The following is a 24,507-nucleotide window of genomic DNA, read 5'->3' on the forward strand; positions in this document are numbered from 1 at the left end:
ATAGCCCCTGGTGTCCGCCACAACATATTTATAATGCATAAATCCGTTTTAAATTGACAATGTATCATAAAGGTGGTTATGAGGTGTTGTGAGGATGTATACATGGTTATAATGAATCTTACAATGACTTATAGCTACACTTATAGGGCGTTATAGATGCTTATAGGGCGTTATAGATGCAAGCTTCATAGAAAGTGTTACCAAATTTAGTTTTCATGTATGCTGCCTATTTATTTCTGCTGTTTTACATGATTAAAAAGGTATTAGGTGCACTTTCTTGTGAACTCAAATGGCCCAAGAGTGAATCATATGGCTGCAGGTAAAGCATGCGGGCATGGTTGGGAGATTCAGCTGTTGTTGGACCAAACACGTACGTGGGGAAGATGTTTGATCTGAGTGAGTGATGGTAGAGAGACTGCTGGGGACAGCCGAGGAGCATTACCTCAAACTGCTGACCTCCTGGGATTTTCACACTGTACATAAAGTCTCTTACTGAGGACATATAATAAAACAAAAATGAAAATATCTTGACTTTTTGTTTCTGTTTAGATTCGATGATGATGACCCCCCTTTTGCCCAAAAAAATAAAATAAAAATTAAGTTGATGTCTTTCCAGCAATCTTTTTTTCCCCAATTGTACTTGGCCAATTACCCCACTCTTTCGAGCCATCCCGGTCGCTGCTCCGGCCCCTCCGCAGCTCTCCCCGGAGAGCTGCAGACTACCACATGCCTTCTTCTCCGATACATGTGGCACCACCAGCCACCACAGGAGTTTCACCAGGGGGACGTAACACTTGGGAGGATCACGCTATTCCCCCAGCCCCCCCGAACAGGCGCCACGGTCGACCAGAGGCGGTGCTAGTGCAGCGACCAGGACACATACCCACATCCGATTTCCCACCCACAGACACGACCAGTTGTGTCTGTTGGGACACCCGACCAAGCCGGAGGTAACACGGGGATTTGAGCCGGCGATCCCCATGTTGGTAGGCAACAGAAAAGACTGCTACGCCACCCGGACATCCTATTTCTAGTAATCTTTAAAACAAAAACCTGAAAATTACGTAACTGGTATGTACTCACTCCCCTTTGCCCTTTGTATTAACACACTGCACCAAGTGTAGTCCATTTCCTCCAGAGATCAACACTAAATGTGTTCAATCAAATCACCTACATCGATTAAGAATCCATCTATTTTCAATTTCACGATTGCACATTGAATATCGCGCTACGAGGGGCCCAACTGAAATGGCAGATCAGCTCAGTCCTGGTGTCATGAACGACCCCAAATTTCATAAAGAAGTTGTACAAGGGCAAAAAGCCGGGGGAAGGTTTTAAGAAAGATTGCAATGCTTCGAACCTTCCTGAAAGCATCGTAAAGTCTTGTAACAAAATGGAAAAATATGACACAAACCAGATGCTACCACGATCGGACCATCCTACCAAACTGAGCATCCATCCATTATCCAAACCGCTTATCCTGCCCTCGGGGTCGCGGGGATGCTGGAGCCTATCCCAGCAGTCATTGGGTGGCAGGCGGGGAGACACCCTGGACAGGCCACCAGTCCATCACAGGGACAACTGGACAAAAAGGACAATTGTCAAGAGAAATGATCCATTGCCGGATACAATTGGGGAGAAAAAGGAGCGCCTCCTCTGGTCGGTCGGGGCGCCTGTTCAGGGGGGAGGGGGAACTGGGGGGAATAGTGTGATTCTCCCGCATGCAATTGGGGAGAAACAAATCCCCCCCCCAAAAAATAAAAAGTCGACTGAGAACAGGTTAAACTGAAACATCTGGGCTACTTTTGTCATTAAATAGATTTGAAACAGTATCTTTCTAGATCATCAGCGGATTTCTAAGATCTTAAAAAAGTTTAATGCTGTAGATTTGTATACTCCTATGTGCTTCTAATAGAGTCAGACCACCAAGCTCCTATGAAACCATTTTTATTTATGCAGAATCACATCAAGTTTGTCATATACGGAGTTGGTTGATGCCTACCAGAGACAAGTTGTATTATATAGTCAAGTGATAGTAGTGTTCCTTTTTTTTTTCTTCTTACAAACAAATACCTTTTCTCATACCTACAGACCTGCATATATCATCAGCTCAACACAGAATAAAACCGAAAATGTTCATTAACGCTACATCTCAGACAAGTTTTAGTGACTCGCCATCTTGTTAAAAGTCAACCATAACTAGGCAAATTATCGAACAGTTAAGGTTGTCGCTTTCTGGCCAAGTTGGAAAGCTCCAAACAGTTGCAATTTTACCTGAAAAGCTGATTGTAAAAACAATCTCACCAAGTAAAGCAAAAAGTGGTGGGTGATGTTCAGATTGTAAAGATCTGTTTGGCCAGAGAGCAAAAACCAACTGTAGTTGATTAAATACATCTTTTTATTGCAATAATCTTATAATTTTTTACAAGGAAGGCATTACATTTAGGAATACTTCATTAAAAACCATTTCGAAGTGAGAATGCTGATCATTCAGTAGCTATAAGCTTCCTTCACTGGACCTCTGATTCTGTTATTTTTCCAATGCAAACCTGATGCTTGATGAGCTGTTTTCTAATCTGAGTTGTGGCCTGGAAGACCTCAGTTGGTGTTTATGGCAGATCTGTTATAGGCCTAGGGTGCATCTATGGCTTCATTCACACTACAAACTGAAATGCAGTATGTTTTGTTTAATTTAATCAAAAATTAAGGACTCTGATAGACATCTTTTGTGGATACTGATTGTTTTGCGGTTTTTATATGAGTTAAGTGTGGTTAAAAAAATTATTTTGCTTTAACATATGGTTACTTGAAAAAAATTTGATGACATCTGGTGGAACGAGTAAAGCCCGCAGAACAAAACTGCCTTCAGCACCAACAGGGAGCATCTCTTTTGCTCAGCTCCAACAGGTTGGCCTCCAGCTGCTCTGCGTCTTCTTGGAAACGCTCGATGAAGGAGCGAATCAAACCCGCAGCACTGCCCTCATACTCCACCAGCTCTACAGTGTCCCCTGGATATCACACACACACACACACACACACACACACACACACAGAAAAATTACATTTACAGTTTCTTTAAGGAGAAACTGCCATCGGCGGTGTCATCTAGTGTGTATTTGAGTCATGTGACCATCCAGTGGACTGCAGGGGTTGCAGTTTAAGCATGGCTCCTGATTAGACATTTAGTTAAATTAGGGTAAATGGAAAACAGAGTGACGGTTACTTTTTTTTATTGAAGTGAGCAAAGCAACTGAACAAGATAGCCTAATGAACATTCACTTTCTATTTTTTAGGTGCTGAAGCAGTTTCACACTTTTATGTACAAGTACGCGTTACAGCTGAATGAAAGTCACGGAAACACTAAAAGAACAGTTACACTAACTTTACTATCAGGGTAAGCAAAAGAGCAGGAAAAAATCGTGAATGGCGTAAAAAGGACCACTGGGTGATGGTGAATGATTGTTTCCAATTGTGAGCAAGCGTTTTTGAATGTGAGCTGTGAGCAAATAAACGTTCAGTGTGTAACGTGAAGGATTTCATCGCTGATAGATTAGTTTTGTACTTTGCCTGTTTATACCACACACACACACACACACACACACACACACACACACACGACAGACACATACCATTAACTTTGGTGTTGGCCTGGACAAACATCTTCCGAGCTTCTTTCCTCAGCAGCACAGTGTCCCTGAGGCGCAGGAAGTTGTGAGAGCCGCTTTCGTCGACAGCAGAGTAGCCCTCATATAGAGCCCTGCCTCCATCCACATCTGCAGTCGACTTGCAGACCTGTAAAACAGAGCAGGTTGGTAGCATGTTGGTAAAATGTTTTAATTATCATCAGGTAAAAGCATTGTAATCGCACGTTTGTAACACTTGGGTCCTATGGTAAACTATATGGTAAAAGTATGTGGACACCCCTTCTTAATGAGTGGATTTGGCTATTTCTGCCACATCCATTGCTGGTAGATGTATAAAATCAAGGATAAAGTCTTGTCTCTATCAAAAATTGGCAGTAGAATGAGTCATACGGAAGAGCGCAGGGAGGTGCTACAGGTCACTGTCCACTAAGACTAAATGCTTCACAAACAGTTTTTTTCCCCTAGCTATCAGGACTCGTCCCCTCCTCACACACCTTTGGCATGCAGACTATCATTCTGCTAATTGTGGTGTGTAGTATGTTTGTTTCTGTTATTGTGTAACTGTATTGTTCGTGATAGTATGTGGAGTGTCTGCTGTTGTCCATGTATGTATTGTGCTGCAGAGTTTCACGTGTACTGAAAAATTCCCCCAGCCTTAGTCTTGTGGATAATAAAACAATCTATCCATCCATCCATCCATCCATTATCTGAACCACTTATCCTGCTCTCAGGGTCATGGGGATGCTGGAGCCTATCCCAGCAGTCACTGGGAGGCAGGCGGGGAGACACCCTGGACAGGCCGCCAGTCCATCACAGGGCCGAGATACACACACAAACACATTCATATCTAGGGACAATTTAGTATGGCCGATTCACGTGACCTACATGTCTTTGGACTGTGGGAGGAAACTGGAGCCCCTGGAGGAAACCAACGCAGACACGGGGAGAACATGCAAACTCCACAGAGGACAACCCGGCACGACCCACCAAGGTTAGACTACCCTGGGGCTCGAACCCAGGAGCTTATTGTTGTGAGGCGACCGCGCTAACCACTGCGCCACCAAACAATCTAATCTAATCTAATCTAATCTAATCTAATCTAATCTCAGGGACTTTCAACATGTCTCTTGTCATAGGAAGCCACCTTTCCAGTCAGTTGGTCAAATTTCTGCCCTCCTAGATCTGCACTGGTCAACTCTAAGTCTGTTTTTGTGAAGTCAAAACATCTCGGAGCAACCACAGCTCAGCTGTGAAGCAGTAGGTCACACAAGACAACAGAATGGGACCACCGAGTGCTGAGGCATGTAATCGTCTGTCCTCAGTTGATACACTCACTACCGATCCCCAAATGCCTCTGGAAGCAACGTCAGCAAAAGAACTTCATCTGGAGCTTCACGAAATGGGTTTCCATGGCCAAGTAGCCGCACACAATCCTAAAATCACCATGCACAAAGCCAAGCGTTGGCTGGGAGTGGTGTAAAGCACACCATCACTGGACTCTGGAGCAGTGGAAACACGTTCTCTAGAGTGATGAATCACGCTTCACTATCTGGCAGTCTGATGAACCAATCTGGGTTTGGTGGATGTCAGGTGAATGCTATCTGCCCGAATGCATAGGGCCAACTGTAAAGTTTGGTGGAGGAGGAATAATGGTGTCGGGCAGTTTTTCATGGTTTGGGCTAGGGGTGTCACAATATCCCGGTATTAACGATAACCGTAATATTTTTAAAAATTAATATTTATATCATATATCATATCATAATAATACACATGATAATATTGTGTAAATAATCCAGCGCCTCTTAAATCATTTCCGTTTCTTTCTGCTCTTGCTTTGTCTTCTTCCCCCAACGCCACTCAAACACACGGCGATCGGCCAAAGTATGCTGTTATAAATAATAAGAAATATGTCTCTGGCTGTCAGTCTTGTTTTAAGTCTCCTCCACACACCCACCAGTCCTGTCAACCAGTGTTATGGCTCTTATTTACCCGCTTTCGGAAAGACTGGCCCCTTAAGTTCCTTTATGATGAGTCTCACAAATCAATACGGTGACTGACAATGGCGAGTAAAGAGCAGGGAGAAGTTAGACCTCCACTTCGTCAGCCTACCCAGGCCTAAGCGCCACGTTAAGTCTGCCTTTGTTATATATTCGCATGTGTGTCCTCGTGAAAAATCATCTGATAGCTAAACATCTCCCGAGACTCGACAACGGCTTAAAAATCACTCACCATGGTAACATTGAGTCAGCGAAAGCCGGGTGATCATTTGTCTTTTTTTTTTGCCTGTTTTCCTCTTGACTAAAGCTTTGGGGGTTTGTGGATTTCTGTTTGTGAGTTAACTGAACTGCGGTTGGGGAACGCTTCCTTGTTTTGACTTTTGTGTGTTGAATAACGGGAAAATCCCAAAGTGGAGTGTATTTACTTTATAACCTGAACTGAATTATATGGAACTTTTTCTTCTTTCCCTTTTGCTCTAATATAACCTTTGAAAACTGACTGATGGTGTGGTTGAGTTATTTAAATTGAGTGTTTTATTTCCTTGCCTTGCAATTAATTAATTAAATTGTTTTGTAAAAAAAAAGAAAAAGAAAAAAGGTCAGAGGTCACAGCTGTAACAGCATGACACAATGTATCATCTTCTCCAATGTTGGACTGGACATGTTACTTGTACCGTCTTCATTTTCTTTTATTTATTTTTATTATTTTATTCATATTCTTTTATTTATTTTACCTCTTAAGCCACCTATTTGCAGTACTTTTATTGTACTGTTATTGACATACTGTTTTTTGCTGTTGCAATAACCGATTATCTCCGCAAGGATCAATAAAGTTTTATCCCAACCGGCGATATGTGCTGCGCAAATATACCTGCAGTTTGCAGAGGAACCTGTGGATGGCGTCCTTGCCAACAGTGTGGATCTTGCTGCGGTCCAGTGTGATGCGAGCATCAGGCCGGCCGTCTTGTCCGGTCACCTCCTCCAGACCCACCAGACCCTCCCCGGCCTCCAGCAACACCCGCAGGATCACAAAACGAGCCTGCATGTGGGCCTGGGACACAATCGCAGGAAGAAAAACACATACACACACGTGGAATACATCTCCTCTTGACACTCGTTTAAACACATCGAGGTAGACTTACTGCCAGTAATTCAATGAAGAAACACAGACGCACTGAACTAGGACAGTCAGGGTAAAAGAGCTTTACAGTTCAATATATATGCTGACTTGTTTGAAAGGCTCCTTAGCGTTTGTTTAAAAGTATCCTCTATAAGGGAAGGCAATTATTCATGAGTCTTTTGCTGCGAAAAAGTCCAAGTGAGGAGTGAGAGAGAGAAACAGAAAATGAGCGAGATAGAGCCAAAGAGAGAGATTTATTACCTGTCTCCAGCTCTTGGTCTCTGGCGTATAGAATTCCAGACCCAGCAGACCAGCTCTGACCATGTTCAGCCAGTTGATGTACACCACCTCCTCTGCATTCTGGGCCTCATGGCCAAAGATGCTATGAAAGAGACCATAAAACAAGGTCAGACATCAATAGCATGGGGCCCACATGTTTGTTTCTAATGATACAAAAATGTGCAACACATGGCAAAAAGTATTATGACAGTCTAAAAATTAATGAAGAAAAGAGAAAAATTAAAATGACTGCATTTCATGCCACTTTTGAAGATGCACGAGATGTGTTGAGTGAAAAAAAATCTTTCAAGAATAACAATCCCTCATTTTGTACAAGTTTATGTTTGCTTGAGGTAGAAAAGATGTGTGGATTGATAGATAATGTGATGAAGAGTGATGAAAACTGAATTTTCAAATTTCTCCAGCAACAATTCTTTTCAACACCTCCATCAAAAAACTGGAATTTTCCTCTGTTTCAATTTCTGGTATAGATGATAAGGTCTTCTTTCAAACAAGCAAGTTGATTTTAGGGTTTTCCTGGAAAACTGCCTTACAAATACATCAACCAAATCCAGGAATTTAACTATTAATTATGTCAAACTACTTTCAGTCCTGTGATCACCATCTTACCATCAAATACTTGTTTACATTAATCTTGAAAAGTCGTGGGCCAATGATATTCTGATGTGTTCATATTTTTTCATTCAATGCTAGCATTGTATGTACATAATCCAATTACGCCAGCTCCACTCTGTAGCTAGAGACATGGAATAGGAATACTTAGCCTCAAGAATGCAACGCTTTCACTGTCATTGTCACCTCTACTGAAAGGAGTGTGGTTTTCAATGGCTGCATGTAATGCTGTCAAACTCAACATGTCAAACATGGCATTGCTGGGATTGTCTAAGAGCCATTGATCCTTTAAGACCAAAGGCAACCCCAGTAAAATCCCAAGATTTCGTTTCAGCCTGAGAGAGGTAAAGGTCTTGTTCACTAGAAAATTGTGTGTTCTGTTTGAAACCTGTGGAAGGAAATACACCTCATGGCCAATGGAATTTTTAATATTTGAAAAGTTCAAAGTTCAAAATGTTCTCCAAATTGGAAAGCAGAGCCTGAGAGATAACATGAGCGAGTGAGTGCATGTGACTAGCAGTGCATATCATATACCTAAGCACGTCCTCTTTGAGACAGAGGTAGAGGCCGACACACTCGGCACGGCATTCTTCATAGGACGATGCAATGGTGGAGAATTTACTGTCCCAGGTCTCACTCCCCCGATACCAACTAGACACCTTCAGGGGAGAGACAGAGACAGATACACATACTTTAAAGGATCTCTTTTGCACAAGTGAAAATCAGTTTACACAAAAGCATGATATTGTAGCACCAGGTAAGTATGCAAGCACATTACACAAATATACACAAACACACACAAATGCACACACATGTTCTTACCAGTTCTCCAGTCTCTGGATTGGTCACCTTGGTCTGATCAAAGTTGAATTCACCCTTATCATCCTGTAGAGGAAGGTAGAGAGGACAGGGCTCTTAAAGATTACATCAATACTTCTCATGAAACATTTCCCTTGATAAAATACAGGTAAGTGATCTATGCGTGCAAATTGTTGTTAAATCGGCATGAATAGACAAAACTGTTCCAATTTGTTTTGTTAAAGACGATAAATTGCCAATGGTCGCTTCTTAACCATGATGTTCATCATTAACAAAGAAATGCTTTTTTGCAGTGTTAACTTATAACTGGTTTGTAAAAGTTCTTTGGCATTAGTTCTGAGCTAAATAAGCTGCCATCTACACTCAGCACAAAAAGTAAGGAAATTTGTGTTTGGTAGATTATTTCTTTGTTATAACAATACTTCTTGGCAATAAATCTTATATCAAGCACCTGATTGTCAGCACCTGGAGTACCAGAAGCTCAAAACAAGAGTCAATAGCAACAGCAAAATAAGCTGTTTGGCATTGGCAGAGAAGATTTGGCAAATTTTTCATGGGCGCAACCCACATACTCAGCTCTGCTGCTCATCCCACAAATGCATGTTCCTTACAAATGTGGCACCATTTAAAAGGGAAATAAACAGGCTTCCCAATGGTATAAGATTCATTGCCAAGAAGCATTATTACAACAAAGAAATAATCTACCAAACACAAATTTCCTTACTTTTTGTGCTAAGTATAGTTGTCCATATGCCTAGAATAGCTTTATGGTCATTTCCTGATGGTGACATCAGTATCTGTCTGACTGACCTGGACAAACAGTTTGCCGCTACCGTGACCCAACAGCTCATGGAGTCCAACTTGCACCTCAAAGGATGGACCTTTCCATTTTATGTACACATCCTGAAAAACACACAGGGGGAATGTATCAAATTGTAATTATATGGGTAATTATATTACAATAATTTGCAAGTTTGCATGCTAGAGAGTGGTGAATATGTACAATAAGTGGCAGGTGCGCTTCCTCTAATTTGGAGCTGGATGTTCACCTCATGTTCAACGTTTTTGTTTTGGCCAGGCTAACACATTTCAGCTATCACAGCCATAATATTCTGCTTCCGGTGTGGGAAGATGGCGATGCGAATTCACGTTTGTGGCAGCCTCACCCAGTACCGTCCATGCAGTGTTTTCGTTCCACATCTGCATCTAAGTTTGTCTTTGTTTGATGGCTGGGAGAGCTGGCGCTAGAGCTGATGCTGGATCGGCTGGGAGAGCTTGGTCTACTGCGTCCTGTGGGCCCAGGGACGACGGCCCTGCCTGGAGCTGTACCTGAAGAGGTAACACCGAGGGTGGTCTAACAGGACGCAGAAGTGGGGCAGGCTAAGCTAACTGCTAGCCCATGCAGACCAGCAGTTCCGATTACACCAAAGGCGGTCTGGCGGCCGCCTCGCCTGGCGTCGACTGTGTTTTTAGTGTCATTGCGTGGAGTGCAGGGAGGTGTGTTGAAGGTGTCTGGCTGGGACAGCTAGGTCTGCTGCGTCCTGTGGGCCCAGGGACCATGGCCCTGACCGGAGCTGCGTCCGAAGAGGAAACACCGAGGGCGGTCTGACAGGATGCGGAAGTGGGGCAGGCTAAGCTAACTGCTAGCCCATGCAGACCAGCAGTTCCGACAGTCATCATGGCTGGTGTTCGTTCTCCTGGACAGTCATTTTTTTGTTGTTGCTTAGTTTAGATGTATGTGTTAGTTTGGATATACACTACCGTTCAAAAGTTTGGGATCACATTGAAATGTCCATATTTTTGAAGGAAAAGCACTGTACTTTTCAATGAAGATAACTTTAAACTAGTCTTAACTTTAAAGAAATACACTCTATACATTGCTAATGTGGTAAATGACTATTCTAGCTGCAAATGTCTGGTTTTTGGTGCAATATCTACATAGGTGTATAGAGGCCCATTTCAAGCAACTATCACTCCAGTGTTCTAATGGTACAATGTGTTTGCTCATTGGCTCAGAAGGCTAACTGATGATTAGAAAACCCTTGTGCAATCATGTTCACACATCTGAAAACAGTTTAGCTCGTTACAGAAGCTACAAAACTGACCTTCCTTTGAGCAGATTGAGTTTCTGGAGCATCACATTTGTGGGGTCAATTAAACGCTCAAAATGGCCAGAAAAAGAGAACTTTCATCTGAAACTCGACAGTCTATTCTTGTTCTTAGAAATGAAGGCTATTCCATGCGAGAAATTGCTAAGAAATTGAAGATTTCCTACACCGGTGTGTACTACTCCCTTCAGAGGACAGCACAAACAGGCTCTAACCAGAGTAGAAAAAGAAGTGGGAGGCCGCGTTGCACAACTGAGCAAGAAGATAAGTACATTAGAGTCTCTAGTTTGAGAAACAGACGCCTCACAGGTCCCCAACTGGCATCTTCATTAAATAGTACCCGCAAAACACCAGTGTCAACATCTACAGTGAAGAGGCGGCTGCGGGATTCTGGGCTTCAGGGCAGAGTGGCAAAGAAAAAGCCATATCTGAGACTGACCAATAAAAGAAAAAGATTAAGATGGGCAAAAGAACACAGACATTGGACAGAGGAAGACTGGAAAAAAGTGTTGTGGACGGATGAATCCAAGTTTGAGGTGTTTGGATCACAAAGAAGAACGTTTGTGAGACGCAGAACAAATGAAAAGATGCTGGAAGAATGCCTGACGCCATCTGTTAAGCATGGTGGAGGTAATGTGATGGTCTGGGGCTGCTTTGGTGCTGGTAAGGTGGGAGATTTGTACAGGGTAAAAGGGATTCTGAATAAGGAAGGCTATCACTCCATTTTGCAACGCCATGCCATACCCAGTGGACAGCGCTTGATTGGAGCCAATTTCATCCTACAACAGGACAATGACCCTAAACACACCTCCAAATTGTGCAAGAACTATTTAGAGCAGAAGCAGGCAGCTGGTATTCTATCGGTAATGGAGTGGCCAGCGCAGTCACCAGATCTGAACCCCATTGAGCTGTTGTGGGAGCAGCTTGACCGTATGGTACGCAAGAAGTGCCCATCCAACCAATCCAACTTGTGGGAGCTGCTTCTGGAAGCGTGGGGTGCAATTTCTCCAGATTACCTCAACAAATTAACAGCTAGAATGCCAAAGGTCTGCAATGCTGTAATTGCTGCAAATGGAGGATTCTTTGACGAAAGCAAAGTTTGATGTAAAAAAATCTTATTTCAAATACAAATCATTATTTCTAACCTTGTCAATGTCTTGACTCTATTTTCTATTCATTTCACAACATATGGTGGTGAATAAGTGTGACTTTTCATGGAAAACACAAAATTGTTTGGGTGATCCCAAACTTTTGAACGGTAGTGTATGTGTTCTTGTAGTTTTTGGATGTGTTTTTGTCTTTGTGTTGCACTGCTGTGGGCTGGAGGAAACGAGGTTTCGTTTCATTTCATGTGCACAAGTGCATGAAATGAAATGAAATGACAAAGTGTTTCTGTTTCTGATAAAAATGGTGAACACGAGGTGATGTCTTTTTGAAACTTAATTTTATTTCATTCAGTCTGGTGTGCTGCCTCTGCCACTTTTTGTGGTACATTTTTTTCGAGTCAATATGTACGTTTCCAGAAGAGCTGAACATTGAGACAGGAAGTGTATGTTGTACCTTGTCCTCCTCCACCAAAAAGGTGAGTTTGTCCTTTTGAGTGGCATAGGCTACAGCCAACACATTGCCTAGTGACACATTCTTAAATCCCTCCGACTGTCTGATATCATCATCTATACACACACACACACACACACACACATACACACACACACACACACAGACAAACAAACACATGGTTATCACCTGTGAAATAGCACGCAAAAGGTAAAAAAAAGGGCCCAACCCATCAAATTTTGCTGGGGTTTCAATGCATTTGTGTTGCTGTCCCAATACTTGGTCTAAGCATACGTACAGTTGGGGATGTTGATGCCGGCTGGTATTCCGCTCCCGGCGAAGGTGAGCACGTCCAGTGATGTGAAGTCAGGTTTGAGGAATGTGTCCTTCTCAAAGTCCCTTGGCCAGGGCAGCTCAGGGAGTAAAACTTCTGCCGAGCTCACCAGCTTGGCAAAACGCTCACTCATGGCTTTATTCACCACCGCCACGAAGCCTGAGGGGACATGGTGAAATCATGGCGAGAGCTATAATATAATAAAAAAAAAAAAAAAAAACCTCAGATTGTAAAACAATGACTTTACAGTTTCGACAAAACCTTGAGAAATTATCAAACTACCTTTGATAATTTATCTTACCAAGATACCAAGTCATGTAACCATCCCTTAATAAAATGCAATCCGCTATTGAGCCTTCAACGGCAAACAGGGTTACCACTCTTATTAGGAGATCAGTTTCGAGGACTTTTGCTTGGATATGCATGAAATTGTTGCTCACAGAGGGTTATATTATTTGATATCAGAGGAAACTTAAGTCTCGAGTGTGTAACTTTTAGCTAGTCACAGAACATAACCTCTAAACTTTGAGCACTGATGCGCAACGTCAGCGGCTAAAAATATTACTTCACATATGAGATCTCAGCTAAAAAGTAGCTAAAAATGTGAATTCTTAGCAGCTAAAAATGGGTTCTTAACTCAAAATTAGCTAAAAATATGAAAACTCGGTAGGTAAAATTATGATTTTATACACCAACTTTACAATTTTCAATGACCTCAATAATGTTTCCAAAACATTCGATCAATTTCATCATGTTCTGGGTGTTTCCATGACCGAGATGAATTTTTAGGTTTAAGGGAACGTGTGGGAACCCTGGCAATTATTTTTTTTTAGCTCAGCTCTTCTACAGCAAGCTAGAACACGATCAACTATAAAACAGTGCCCATGAAGCTGCAAGAGATGTTATTACTTGCTCAAGGACACTTCAGTAGGGTGGATGCTTGCCATCATGGGAGCGTAAACCTCCGCCTGCTGGTTTTAGAAGTCATTCTTCTAACTCAAAGCCATGGCAATTTCTTTTCTTCTTTTTTTTTGCTCAGCCCTTCTACAGGAAACTAGGAGAACACGATCAACTACAAAACAGCGCCCATGAAGCTGCAAGAGATGTTATTACTTGCTCAAGGACACTTCAGTAGGGTGGATGCTTGCCATCATGGGAGCATAAACCTCCGCCTGCTGGTTTTAGCACAGTCATTCGTCTAACTAAAAGCCACCCTGCTGTCCAGAATTAGTTATTTTAACAGCTTACTGAAAAAAGAAACACCCCCCCAGCAAACCTCATACTGTGACAGTTTGCCACAGTGATACACACATAACTACTTCAGATTAAATCTGCAACTAAAAATGGAAATTACCTTCAAACTCTCCCCTGGAGCCAAAAGGGTCCCTGTAGCTCTCTATGAAACCTATATAGCTAAGAGAGGAGGAGAAAGGGAGAGAAACTGGACATTGAGAGTGAGGAAAGAGAATGATTTACAAGACCCAGACAAGTTAGGAGAGCTGGACAACTGAAGAGAGAGTAACATCTTGAAGCCTTTTATTGATTTTACATTTCCTTATCCGTTCGTCTATGAAGATCACTGGTTTTACAGGCTTTTGTCTTTGGAAGCTGAGTGATATTTTTCCTACAGCACCATTCCTGTGGCGCTGTGGTAATCAAGAGGAAAGGTCAGACAGTCTGGGGTGAGACAATCCTCCCGTATCTGCACCGTCAAACTCGATCCTGGTTTGCACCCACTGAGAAAATCATTCTTCCCATGTCGGCTCTTTTATGAGCATTAGTTGATTGACGAAACGTGTTTGGTGATCTGATGTACCACAACAACAAAGGGAAAACTTGTGGCATTAAATCATGGATCACCCAAGTTGTCCTATTTTGATTTTTTTTTTTAACGTGAACAAATATTCTCACTTCAGCAGCCAATTCTGCAACTCCATCAATTTCTCTGTCACATTCATAAATGTTCATAATACACAATGGAACTTTATAGACACTACTGTTTTTTTTTCATTTCTCTCTGAATTTAAACAAAGGAATTCCTGATACAGGGACACTGTCTCAGTATCAACAGTCCAATAGATGCTGCAAACTTAAAGATCAGGTTTTATCAGTGGTGGGCTATCAGGGCCATCAGGGCCTTCTCTGCTGGCCCTGCCAAAATCAAAATCATAATTTGTTTTCCATAGTTAAATTAATAGTTAATTAGAAGAAGAAGACAATGAAGAAGAAGAAGAGAGTGCAGGCAGGGTTGGAGTGGGTGGAGAAGAGTGCCAGGAGTGATTTGCGACAGAAGGGTACCAGCAAGAGTTAAAGGGAAGGTTTACAAGATGGTAGTGAGACCAGCTATTTTGTATGGTTTGGAGATTGTGGCACTGATGAAAAGACAGGAGGCGGAGCTGGAGGTGGCAGAGTTGAAGATGTTGAGATTTTCATTGGAAGTGATGAAGAAGGACAGGATTAGGAACGAGTATATTAGAGGGACATCTCAGGTTGGACGGTCTGGAGACAAAGCAAGAGAGGCAAAACTGAGATGGCTTGGACATGTGTGGAGGAGAGATGCTGGGTATATTGGGAGAAGGATGCTGACTATGGAGCTGCCAGGCAAGAGGAAAAGAAGAAGGCCAAAGAGAAGGTTTATGGATGTGGTGAGAGAGGACACGCAGGTGGCTGGTGTGACAGAGGAAGATGCAGAGGACAGGAAGAGATGGAAATGGATGGGGAAATGGATGATCCGCTGTGGCGACCCCTAACGGGAGCAGCGAAAAGTAGTAGTAGCAGATAGTTAAATTAATACTTGTTTTCTCCTGGGGCTGAGCAGGGATTTCCTGTCATCTAAACGCATCACAGCTCCTTGCACCAGCGTCAGTTTGTATTGCTAGCATTTCATTGAAGCCCGAAGCTGTAAACTGATGAGAATTTGAGTGACCGTATCATCAGCCAATCAAATTTTGATGTGTAGTGACAGAACACTCCAGGGCCCTGCGATATGTTGGTGCTAGCCTCAGTGTCATCATCAACTTTGAACTTGACCCTTTGGCGGGTTGTGAGCGAACTAAGTACAATGGCCACCGCATTCGCAGCTACTGACGATCTTGTTGCCAAGCTATTTGGTGTTTTTTGTGAAACTGGTAGGATTTTCTGCATTTTGATTTGATTTTGATATACTTTATTCATCCCCATGGGGAATTTATGCTCTGCATTTAACCCATCCTAGCTGTATAGCTAGGAGCAGTGGGTAGCCACTGTGCAACGCCCGGGGACCAACTCCAGTTCACCTTGCAATGTCTTGGTCAGGGGCACAGACAGGGGTATTAACCCTAACATGCATGTCTTTTTGACGGTGGGGGACACCGGAGCACCCGGAGATAACCCACCGCAGACACGGGGCAAACATGCAAACTCCACACAGAGGACGACCTGGGATGACCCCCAAGGTTGGACAACCCCAGGGTTCGAACCCAGGACCTTCTTGCTGTGAGGCAACAGCACTAACCGCTGGGCCACCGTGCCATTTTTTTAACACATTTTCCCAAATGGACTAAATTACTGGATGAATTTTGTGAGAGAAGGCTACCATGTGTCTCTCAAATGAGGTGGAACTTAAACTCCAGGATGGTGTGCACATTTTTCTTATTGAATTGAAGGCGGTACACTGATAATATTGTGTCTACACTTTATTGAAATCGTTGAAGTTGCGTGAGTGACTGTTGAACACCATAACAACTGTGGAAACGTGTTTCTTATCTCTGCCAGGCGGTAGCCTGGAGGGAATTATGCATTTGGTTGTGCATGTGTGTCTCTCTCCGTGGCTAAACTCGTAAACTACTGAACCTATCAGTCTAAAAAATGTTTGTGCACAGTTATGGCTGTATGATCAAGAACCTGTCATGGTCGGGGTGATTAAAAACCTTTGGAAAACGTTTGTTCTCACTATCGCCACTCCCTCTCCTCATTCACTCTATAGATCGCTTGACCAACGCTGCTCTCTGTCGCTGCACACATGCACACTGTTGATTTAGACCAGGCAGCGACAGTGCCCATAATGTATTCGGGTATGGGTGTTGAAAAGTAAACGAGATATCAATGGTATTTCGCAAATCAGCAGATCATTCACTGCTGATTCCAGCACAGCAGAACTGGAGGAACACTGGAAGAACCAAAAACAATGCGCTTTATTCACCTGGCCACCATGTTTGTTTAACAGACATGACGGGGATCAGACACGGATGGGCCATAGACTTCAATGTTAAAACTCCCTTATAAAAATACAATTTCAAGAGTAGGATTAATCACAGCCACAGCTAGAAATCATCTCAGTACAATAAAACGTGCTATGTTTTCTTATCGTTGTTTTATTGCTTGAGAATGAGTCAAAGTCATTTGACTACATTCATTTTATATCATGAAAACCGCGATGTTTAAACACATAACAGCCCCTTCTCCCGGTAGGTGAAAAAACGGGTGGTTTGTCACCAAGTCTGAGCACTGAAGAAGGGGAGATACGCCTTGTGGAGAGCTGCATTCCACCGAGTGCACTCTTCTAGTTGTTTTTGTTTTTGTACCATGTGGCGTGCATGTGCAATCTGGTTGCTGAGTGACATAAAGGAAGATCTGATGGTGATGCTGCAATAGTGCCAAGCGGTGTGCGTTGTGTTTGTTAAAGATCAGCTGTCTTGTTGGTGTTGATCCAGTAGTACACATAATGCGTGATAGGCTATTTTGTATGTGGCTGTGTTGGTTGTATCAACACCAATATGAGAAATTTGTGTGTGTGGGCTGGGGGGGGGCAGTTCATTACTGAAGGCCCCAACTGAAACTCCACGGTACGTTACTTGGTTTTATTGCTAACTTTTTTTTAAGCACTTTTAACTAATTCTTCAAAAATGCTAAGAATGAAGGTGTGTCATTTTGAGAAATGTAAACAAGAACTGGAGATACCCCTGGGTCACAGCTAGGGACATCCGGAGCCGTAATTTTATACCTTGTTGAGAAATACCCATTCAATTTGTGAAATTATAGAAATAAAAAAATTGGCTTTCGGTGTCACCACTGACTTTTACAATCTAGTAAACATGAGCAATGAGATTGTAACCATCTGACACTTGACACAACATAACATTAAGTGTCATGCAGATGACTGAACAATTCTTATTTGTGTACAGGATATACCTGGGTGGGTGTGTCAACATTCTGAATTAAACTCATATGATTGATTTCTCACCTCTCTACAATTGGTCCCTTATCTTTGATCCAATACCGTGAGCCCTCTTTGTGTGCTTCAACAGAACCGAAGGTGAAGCTCCGCTCGTACTCCTCAAGCATCCGTTTCTGGTTCTCATTGGCAGTGTAGGCCTTCCAACCACATGGAGATGAGAATCACACTCAGATGTTTAATAAAAATAGAAGAAGTGTAGCGGTTCAAATTCTCACTGACTTTTTTTGCTGTCGTGGCATACTGCAGATGAACAAAAAGAGGGGCAACATCATCATATCATTCATACTCCTCTTTCTCACCTGTGCCTTTTGGAGGTAGTAGCTAACTTTTTCCATGAGCGCAGCGTAGTCACCCCTCTTCACTGTAAACTCTTTGTCCTCAAAGCTGAAGCTGCCGCAATGCGATTCACCCTCTCCATCAACCACACAGTCTGTAGAGTAATATTTGAACTGTTGGCTCGGGTCCTCAATGGACATGGCATCAACAACATTTTCAAAGAGTAGGGTAAATGCTAGTTTTTTTGCCTGTTTCTGCCTACTCATATTTTGAAAAAGGTGAAAAATAGGGGTGTAGATGAAGAGGACAGCAACATCCTGGAGTCCACATACACTGCTCAAAAAAATAAAGGGAACACATAAGCAATGCAATGTAGCTCCAAGTCAATCACACTTTTGAGATATCAACCTGTCCAGTTAGGAAGCAACACTGATTTGTGAATCAATTTCACCTTTTGGTAAATTGTCTAATTTCCACCAGGTGGAAATTAGACAATTTGCAAGACAACCCCTATAAAAGGAATGGATTTGCAGGTGGTGGCCACAGACCATTTGCCTGTCCTCATCTTTTCTGGCCGATCTTTGGTTAGTTTTTAATTTTGCTAGTGCCCTCACCACTAGAGGTGGCATGAGGCGGTATCTGCAACCTACAGAAGTTGCTCAGGTAGTGCAGCTCATCCAGGATGGCACATCAATGCGTGCTGTGGCAAGAAGATTTGATGTGTCTCCCAGCACAGTGTCCAGAGCATGGAGGAGGTACCAGGAGACAGGCCAGTACACCAGGAGACGTGGAGGGGGCCGCAGGAGGACAACAACCCCGCAGCAGGACCGCTATCTGGTCCTTTGTGCAAGGAGGAACACTGCCGGAGCCCTACAAAACGACCTTCAACAGGCCACTAATGTGCAGGTTTCTGCTCAAACAGTGAGAAACAGAATGCATGAGGATGGTATGAGGGCCCGACGTCCACAATTGGGGCCTGTGCTCACAGCCCAACACCGTGCAGCCCGATTGACCTTTGCCAGAGAACATCTTGGTTGGCAGATTCGCCATTGGCGCCCTGTGCTATTCACAGATGAGAGCAGGTTCACACTGAACACATGTGACAGACATGAGAGAGTCTGGAGACGCTGTGGAGAACGTTCTGCTGCCTGCAACATCCTCCAGCATGACCGGTTTGGCGGTGGGTCAGTGATGGTCTGGGGAGGCATATCCTTGGAGGGCCGCACAGACCTCTACGTGCTAGCCAGAGGTACCATGACTGCCATTAGGTACCGGGATGAGATCCTCAGACCCATTGTCAGACCATATGCTGGTGCAGTGGGCCCTGGGTTCCTGCCCATGCATGACAATGCTCGTCCTCATGTGGCCAGAGTGTGTCAGCAGTTCCTGTATGTCGAGGGCATTGATGCTATGGACTGGCCTGCACGTTCCCCAGACCTGAATCCAATCGAGCACCTCTGGGACATGTCTCGTACCATCCGCCAACGCGATGTCGCACCACAGACTGTCCAGGAGTTGACCGATGCCCTGATCCAGGTCTGGGAGGAGATCCCTCAGGAGACCATCCGTCGTCTCATCAGGAGCATGCCCAGACGTTGTAGGGAGTGCATACAGGCACGTGGAGGCCACACACACTACTGAGCCTCATTTTGAATCGTCTTGAAGAATTTCCACAGAAGTTGGATCAGCCTATGTTCTCATTTTCCACTTTGATTTTGAGTATGATTCTGAATCCAGACCTTAATGGGCTAATGATTTTGATTTCCATTGATCATTCTTAGGTTATTTTGCTCTAAACACGTTCCTCTGTCTAATAAATAAAGATTTTCAGCTGAAATATTTCATTCATCGAGGTCTATATTGTGTTTTTAGGTGTTCCCTTTATTTTTTTGAGCAGTGTATATTGCCTTTGTAATATAGGTCTGTGTCTTTGATAGCCTCATATTGCGTAGGCAATGGGGGGTGGGGGGCGTTTTATCACAGAGGGCATAGATGTGCTCTCAAAGCTGTTGTATGATTTGGTCTCTTTTTTTTTAATTCATCACCATGCTAATTAGGTGTATCATCTTAGGGTCATATCAACACCATTTTAGCTAAAAAAAAAGTAAAAAAAAAAAGGTGTGCTACCTCATTAATATAAGCAACTCCATCCCTATTACACTTCCATCACTGCTATGTGTCATCATATCTGGATGTAGGTCAGTCTATATGTGATGTCCGTCCCATGTTTAATGTGAAACACACACAAATTCGTAAACATAAAGCACATAAAGACTGTAATATCAATGTAATTAAAAAAATTTGCATTCCTTAACCACTATATTAACCTAACACTAACTAAACCAACACTGGCAAAATCAAAAAGATGACACACAAACCTCAACTGCTCACCTTTTTGCACAGCCGATGCCAAGCGCACTTCATAGCACGCTTTGCCTCCATTCTCCTTCTTAAACAGACGAGTGTTGTAAGCAGACAGGTTCTACACAGGAAGATAAGCAGAGCTGAGGGTCAGCAGGGTCGAACTGAAAGGTGAGTGAACAGGATGAATGAAAGAAGTAGTGAGAGAGATGTCCACGCAAGAGAGCAAGGGGTCAGAACCCACACCAGTAGAAACAATAGAGGAACAAGTGAGGGAGCTATTACAATGTAGGACAGACAGCAAAAAGACAAATGAGCAGTTTAATGAATATGCCAAGAAATCAGGGGAGGGAGAGTGAATCTAACATATAATTAGAATCAGCTTTATTGGCCAAGTGTGCCTATGCACATGAGGAATTTGACTCCGGTACACAGCAGCTTCTAGCATTTGCAGATTCACACGGAAAAAAACCCAAAAAAAACAACAAGAAATAAATGGAAGAACAGGACATTGGAGGGATTTTGGGTGCAATACAAATTTACCTTCGAATCGAGGAACTTCTGGGCAAGTTCCGCATCCTTCAGGTGACAGTTTCCTGAGAAATAGGTGGTAATGCCCTTCAAAGAGAACATGAAGGTAGAACATCACATTATCCAACAAAGAACACAACAAATAAATGAGAAGACAAAGGGAAAGTCCGGCAAAGGCAGCAGAAACTATTGAGGCTTTTGACTAAGTCTCCTGAAATAATCAATGAAGGCCTGCCATTCTTAAAACAACAAACCAATGAATATACAATTTCTCATTCCAACTGTCTATGAAAAGGTAACACTGGAGCCAAAAAATATTCATAACATTCCTATGATTCATATTACTCTATCACTGAAAATGTCTGGTCCTTAATAACAAAGTCCAAATTCACAAGTGTGAGCCCTAATCCAAGGATAATCTTCCCGAGACAAGGTTTTGCAAAACCCAGGCCAAGCTTTGACACTTAAGTTAGCACCCTTTTTAAACACTAACCTACCACAGCTCTTACTGTGAATATTTATTTCAATATGGTTGAATGGAGTGCTGAGTTTCCAGTATGTTAGTGGCAAAGCATTGTTGCAAAAGCTTTATTCATCCACTTAAATCACATAATGGTTTTAAATGTTTTCCTAAAGTCACTGTTCTAAAAAGGAGATGTAACTAAAACAACCATTAGGCAGTGATTCAAAAAAAGACTTCAATGGAACTTGGTCACTGTCGACACACTAACGTCAGATAACTCAACTTGGCATGATATACCCAGGCACTCACCTTATCGCCTAACCCCAGCTGCTTCTGTTTGTCTTCCAGGGAGTAGAGGGGACGTGAACAGCTGTCCCACAGTGCTTCCATCTCACTGGGCTGTTCGTGAAATGCCTGGCTACCCCACACTACAGCTTTTAGCTTGTCCTGGGTTGGGCAACACGCACGCATTAACCTCACATGTACAATACATCTAAATGACAACAATACAACACTGACCACTAAGCAATACAATCTAAGCAATACAGTATGAAGTGTTCAGATATAACATGAAAAAACAAGCCCTTTTACCTTAGGTAGATTGGGGATGAACTTTGTGTCCCCAAAAGACTTGTAGTTTCCCATGTTGGCATACAGACCTGCTGCATATACCAAAAAGGCCTACACAACACAAACCCAACACACAAACATAAAAAAATCCCAAGGTAGAAACAAACACACAGTGGTGCATCAAATAATAAGATATGCACTTTCCATTATTTTAGGGTCATTGATGTCATTTTGGACATCTTTACATATCTGAGGATGTGACTTAGTATGGAGAAAGGGAGAAACCTGAAGAGAAGTCCAAAATGAAGACAGAAAATATGGCCAGTTACCTGGTAGTCTTCAGGGCTGACCCCAGCTGCTGTAGCAACCTGTTCCAGCTCAGCAGGCGTTTGCTTTCGGAAGATTCTCTGTAGCAGGACAAAGATGTTTGCAGACTCTGGGGATGTCTGGAGCAGCACTGCAAGGCCCCCATACCTTGGAAGACATGCATGTTTTGTCAGTGTTACATTTCATCAAAAAATATCAGCCATGTAATGTACATAAGTACACAAATGGATATATCAAGGATATTAAACACATAACAAAAGGGGCACTTCTGTTTCAGTAATACTCATTTTTTAATGACGGACACAAGATCGTTCTGATAGCAAGGTAGTATATGTGGAAACAATACAATCAGCATTTTTAACATGTAACTGGTAATTGCAGTTAGTATATAAGTAAATATAGTAAGTATAAATAGTATGCTACTTAAAATATCAAGGTGCATTCTAAGTAATGTGACATTAGTTTGTATTTAAACTTCAATAATCAGGTCATGTTGGAAATCTCAAGACATGCAACATTTTCCATAACTTGGACATGGCAATAGCATTAGCCAACACGTCTTTATGCATGCTCAATAATCCAGGTAAGAAAAATCAAAGAAAGTTGAATCAGTTAATCTGGACACAACGTTTAAACAATGTTTAAACATGCCAACAAGTTATGTTTCAAAAGAAACAGATGCTGAAGTTCTGTTTATACGTCGCCAATGTATCTCTACCATCCTCGTGCTTGTCTTTTGACCTCTTGACATCTAATAAATATGACACAACTGTCTATGTGCTGAAATAAGTACCGTACCAGGCTGCACGTGACAGGTAGTGGGCATACATCTGCTCCCGCCGTGAAAGCAAACGAAACGCCTCACCACAATCGAGTGCAGAGATGCCAATATCATTTGGGAGGTAGTACTGGGAGTCCACCATCTTTTTCCTCTGATTTAGCAGCGGTGAAGACAAACTGAAATAGAAGGGATAGGATGAAAGGAGAACTGAGATGGAAGAGAAAGCAATGGGGAGAAATGAGGGGATGGGTAACATGAATGAGACAGGGGAGAGGAAGGGAGAAGAACGGGATCAAAAGAAAGGACATGCGTAATGAAATGAATAGAGGTATATAGCAGGAGGTGTGTTTGTTAGTGTGTGTTGAGGAGAGATGGGGGGGTAGGGTAGGAGAACAAGAGGTAAGGTTATAGTGTGTGTTGAGGGGAGATGAGGGGGTAGGGTAGGAGAACAAGAGGTAACGTTATGATCCTGTTGACATGCCCATTTTAAAACAGTCTGTGTGGCTGATTCAATTTCCAACAGGACGTGAAGAAAACTCAGCGGTAATTCAGTATATTTACCAGTATTTATAAACTGGCATTTGCTTAACCCTGAACCTTGATCCATCATAGATGCATCATAGCACTGTTTTAAGAGGAAGCTACCACTTTGGCTAGCTATCACTAGTAGAGACTGTCTAACCAGAGTTTAAAATTAGTATTTGATTAAATTATCTGGCAATGTTTGGAGAGCTATCCGCTTTAATCAAATTCAAAATGAACGTGGCTACCGGCAACTTGTTTTAGTACACAGCAATCACGACGCACTGAGCTATTCGGTATTAACAACTAGCTAGCAATTTAAATTAGGGTACCAAACCGGCTAGAGGGTTTGGGGTGTTTCAGCGATGGGTAGGAAAAATGAGACAAATACCACGCATTCTCTTCGTAACTGTGAATATCTATAATTTCCCCAATTTTAAAGGACACAAAAAGTAACATCAACTCACTGCCTTGCCACCTGATTTTCTTTCTGTTTGCCGAACGTCAATTTGCAATCTCACGCTCCACACACTTCCGGTGCTCGTTCGGCGCAAAACCCGCCCTCTAGCCAATCATTGGGCGCTTATTGTAGTTGATTTGAAAACTGTCCAATCACAAACTACTTGAGTCAAGCCCTTACCTCAACTCCAAATCTGTAAGGGCACGCAAGTCGTGAAACCGCTCGGCGAACCGACCGTAAAGCAGTGGATATGCTTGCGGATTAGACTAACAGACTATATAGACTGTAATACACATGATGGCTGTACGGAAAATTACCATTTGCGCTTTTTATGCTCTGTACAGGACGAGGTGGCCGAGTGGTTAAGGCGATGGATTGCTAATCCATTGTGCTCTGCACGCGTGGGTTCGAATCCCATCCTCGTCGTCATACTTTTCCAAAAACGGACCGACCGAAACATTTCAGACACTAGAAAAACCACGCTGCAGCCACGTGAGGTGTCGTCGACTT

At 42.8% G+C, this 24,507-nt stretch overlaps 1 protein-coding gene and 1 non-coding gene across 4 annotated transcripts; one reads left to right on the forward strand and one right to left on the reverse strand.

Annotated features, from left to right (window-relative positions):
• Nucleotides 1–1,931: 1,931 nt before the first annotated feature.
• dpp3 (dipeptidyl-peptidase 3) lies at nt 1,932–24,507 on the reverse strand. Of its 3 annotated transcripts, none has more exons than XM_056284798.1 (19): nt 24,315–24,507; nt 23,033–23,191; nt 22,237–22,381; nt 21,929–22,018; nt 21,647–21,784; nt 20,887–20,961; nt 20,374–20,464; nt 18,006–18,136; nt 17,713–17,843; nt 13,846–13,904; nt 12,456–12,650; nt 12,161–12,273; nt 9,303–9,395; nt 8,496–8,558; nt 8,208–8,332; nt 7,023–7,143; nt 6,513–6,692; nt 3,630–3,792; nt 1,932–3,008 (listed from the first exon to the last, which is right to left on the reverse strand). In XM_056284798.1, exons 1-19 carry the CDS (start codon nt 24,455–24,457, stop codon nt 2,866–2,868), a joined length of 2,358 nt encoding a protein of 785 aa, XP_056140773.1. In that variant the 5' UTR covers nt 24,458–24,507; the 3' UTR covers nt 1,932–2,865. The 3 variants fall into 3 exon arrangements, with proteins under 3 accessions (XP_056140773.1, XP_056140774.1, XP_056140775.1); XM_056284799.1 differs by lacking the exon at nt 24,315–24,507 and adding an exon at nt 24,005–24,060 and having other exon boundaries at nt 23,033–23,222; XM_056284800.1 differs by lacking the exon at nt 24,315–24,507 and adding an exon at nt 24,005–24,031.
• On the forward strand, nt 24,342–24,423 carry trnas-gcu (transfer RNA serine (anticodon GCU)). The gene has a single exon. It is a non-coding gene; the product is annotated as a tRNA-Ser (tRNA).

Source organism: Lampris incognitus, chromosome 8 (genome assembly GCF_029633865.1).
Source record: "Lampris incognitus isolate fLamInc1 chromosome 8, fLamInc1.hap2, whole genome shotgun sequence".
Lineage (NCBI taxonomy): Eukaryota > Metazoa > Chordata > Actinopteri > Lampriformes > Lampridae > Lampris > Lampris incognitus.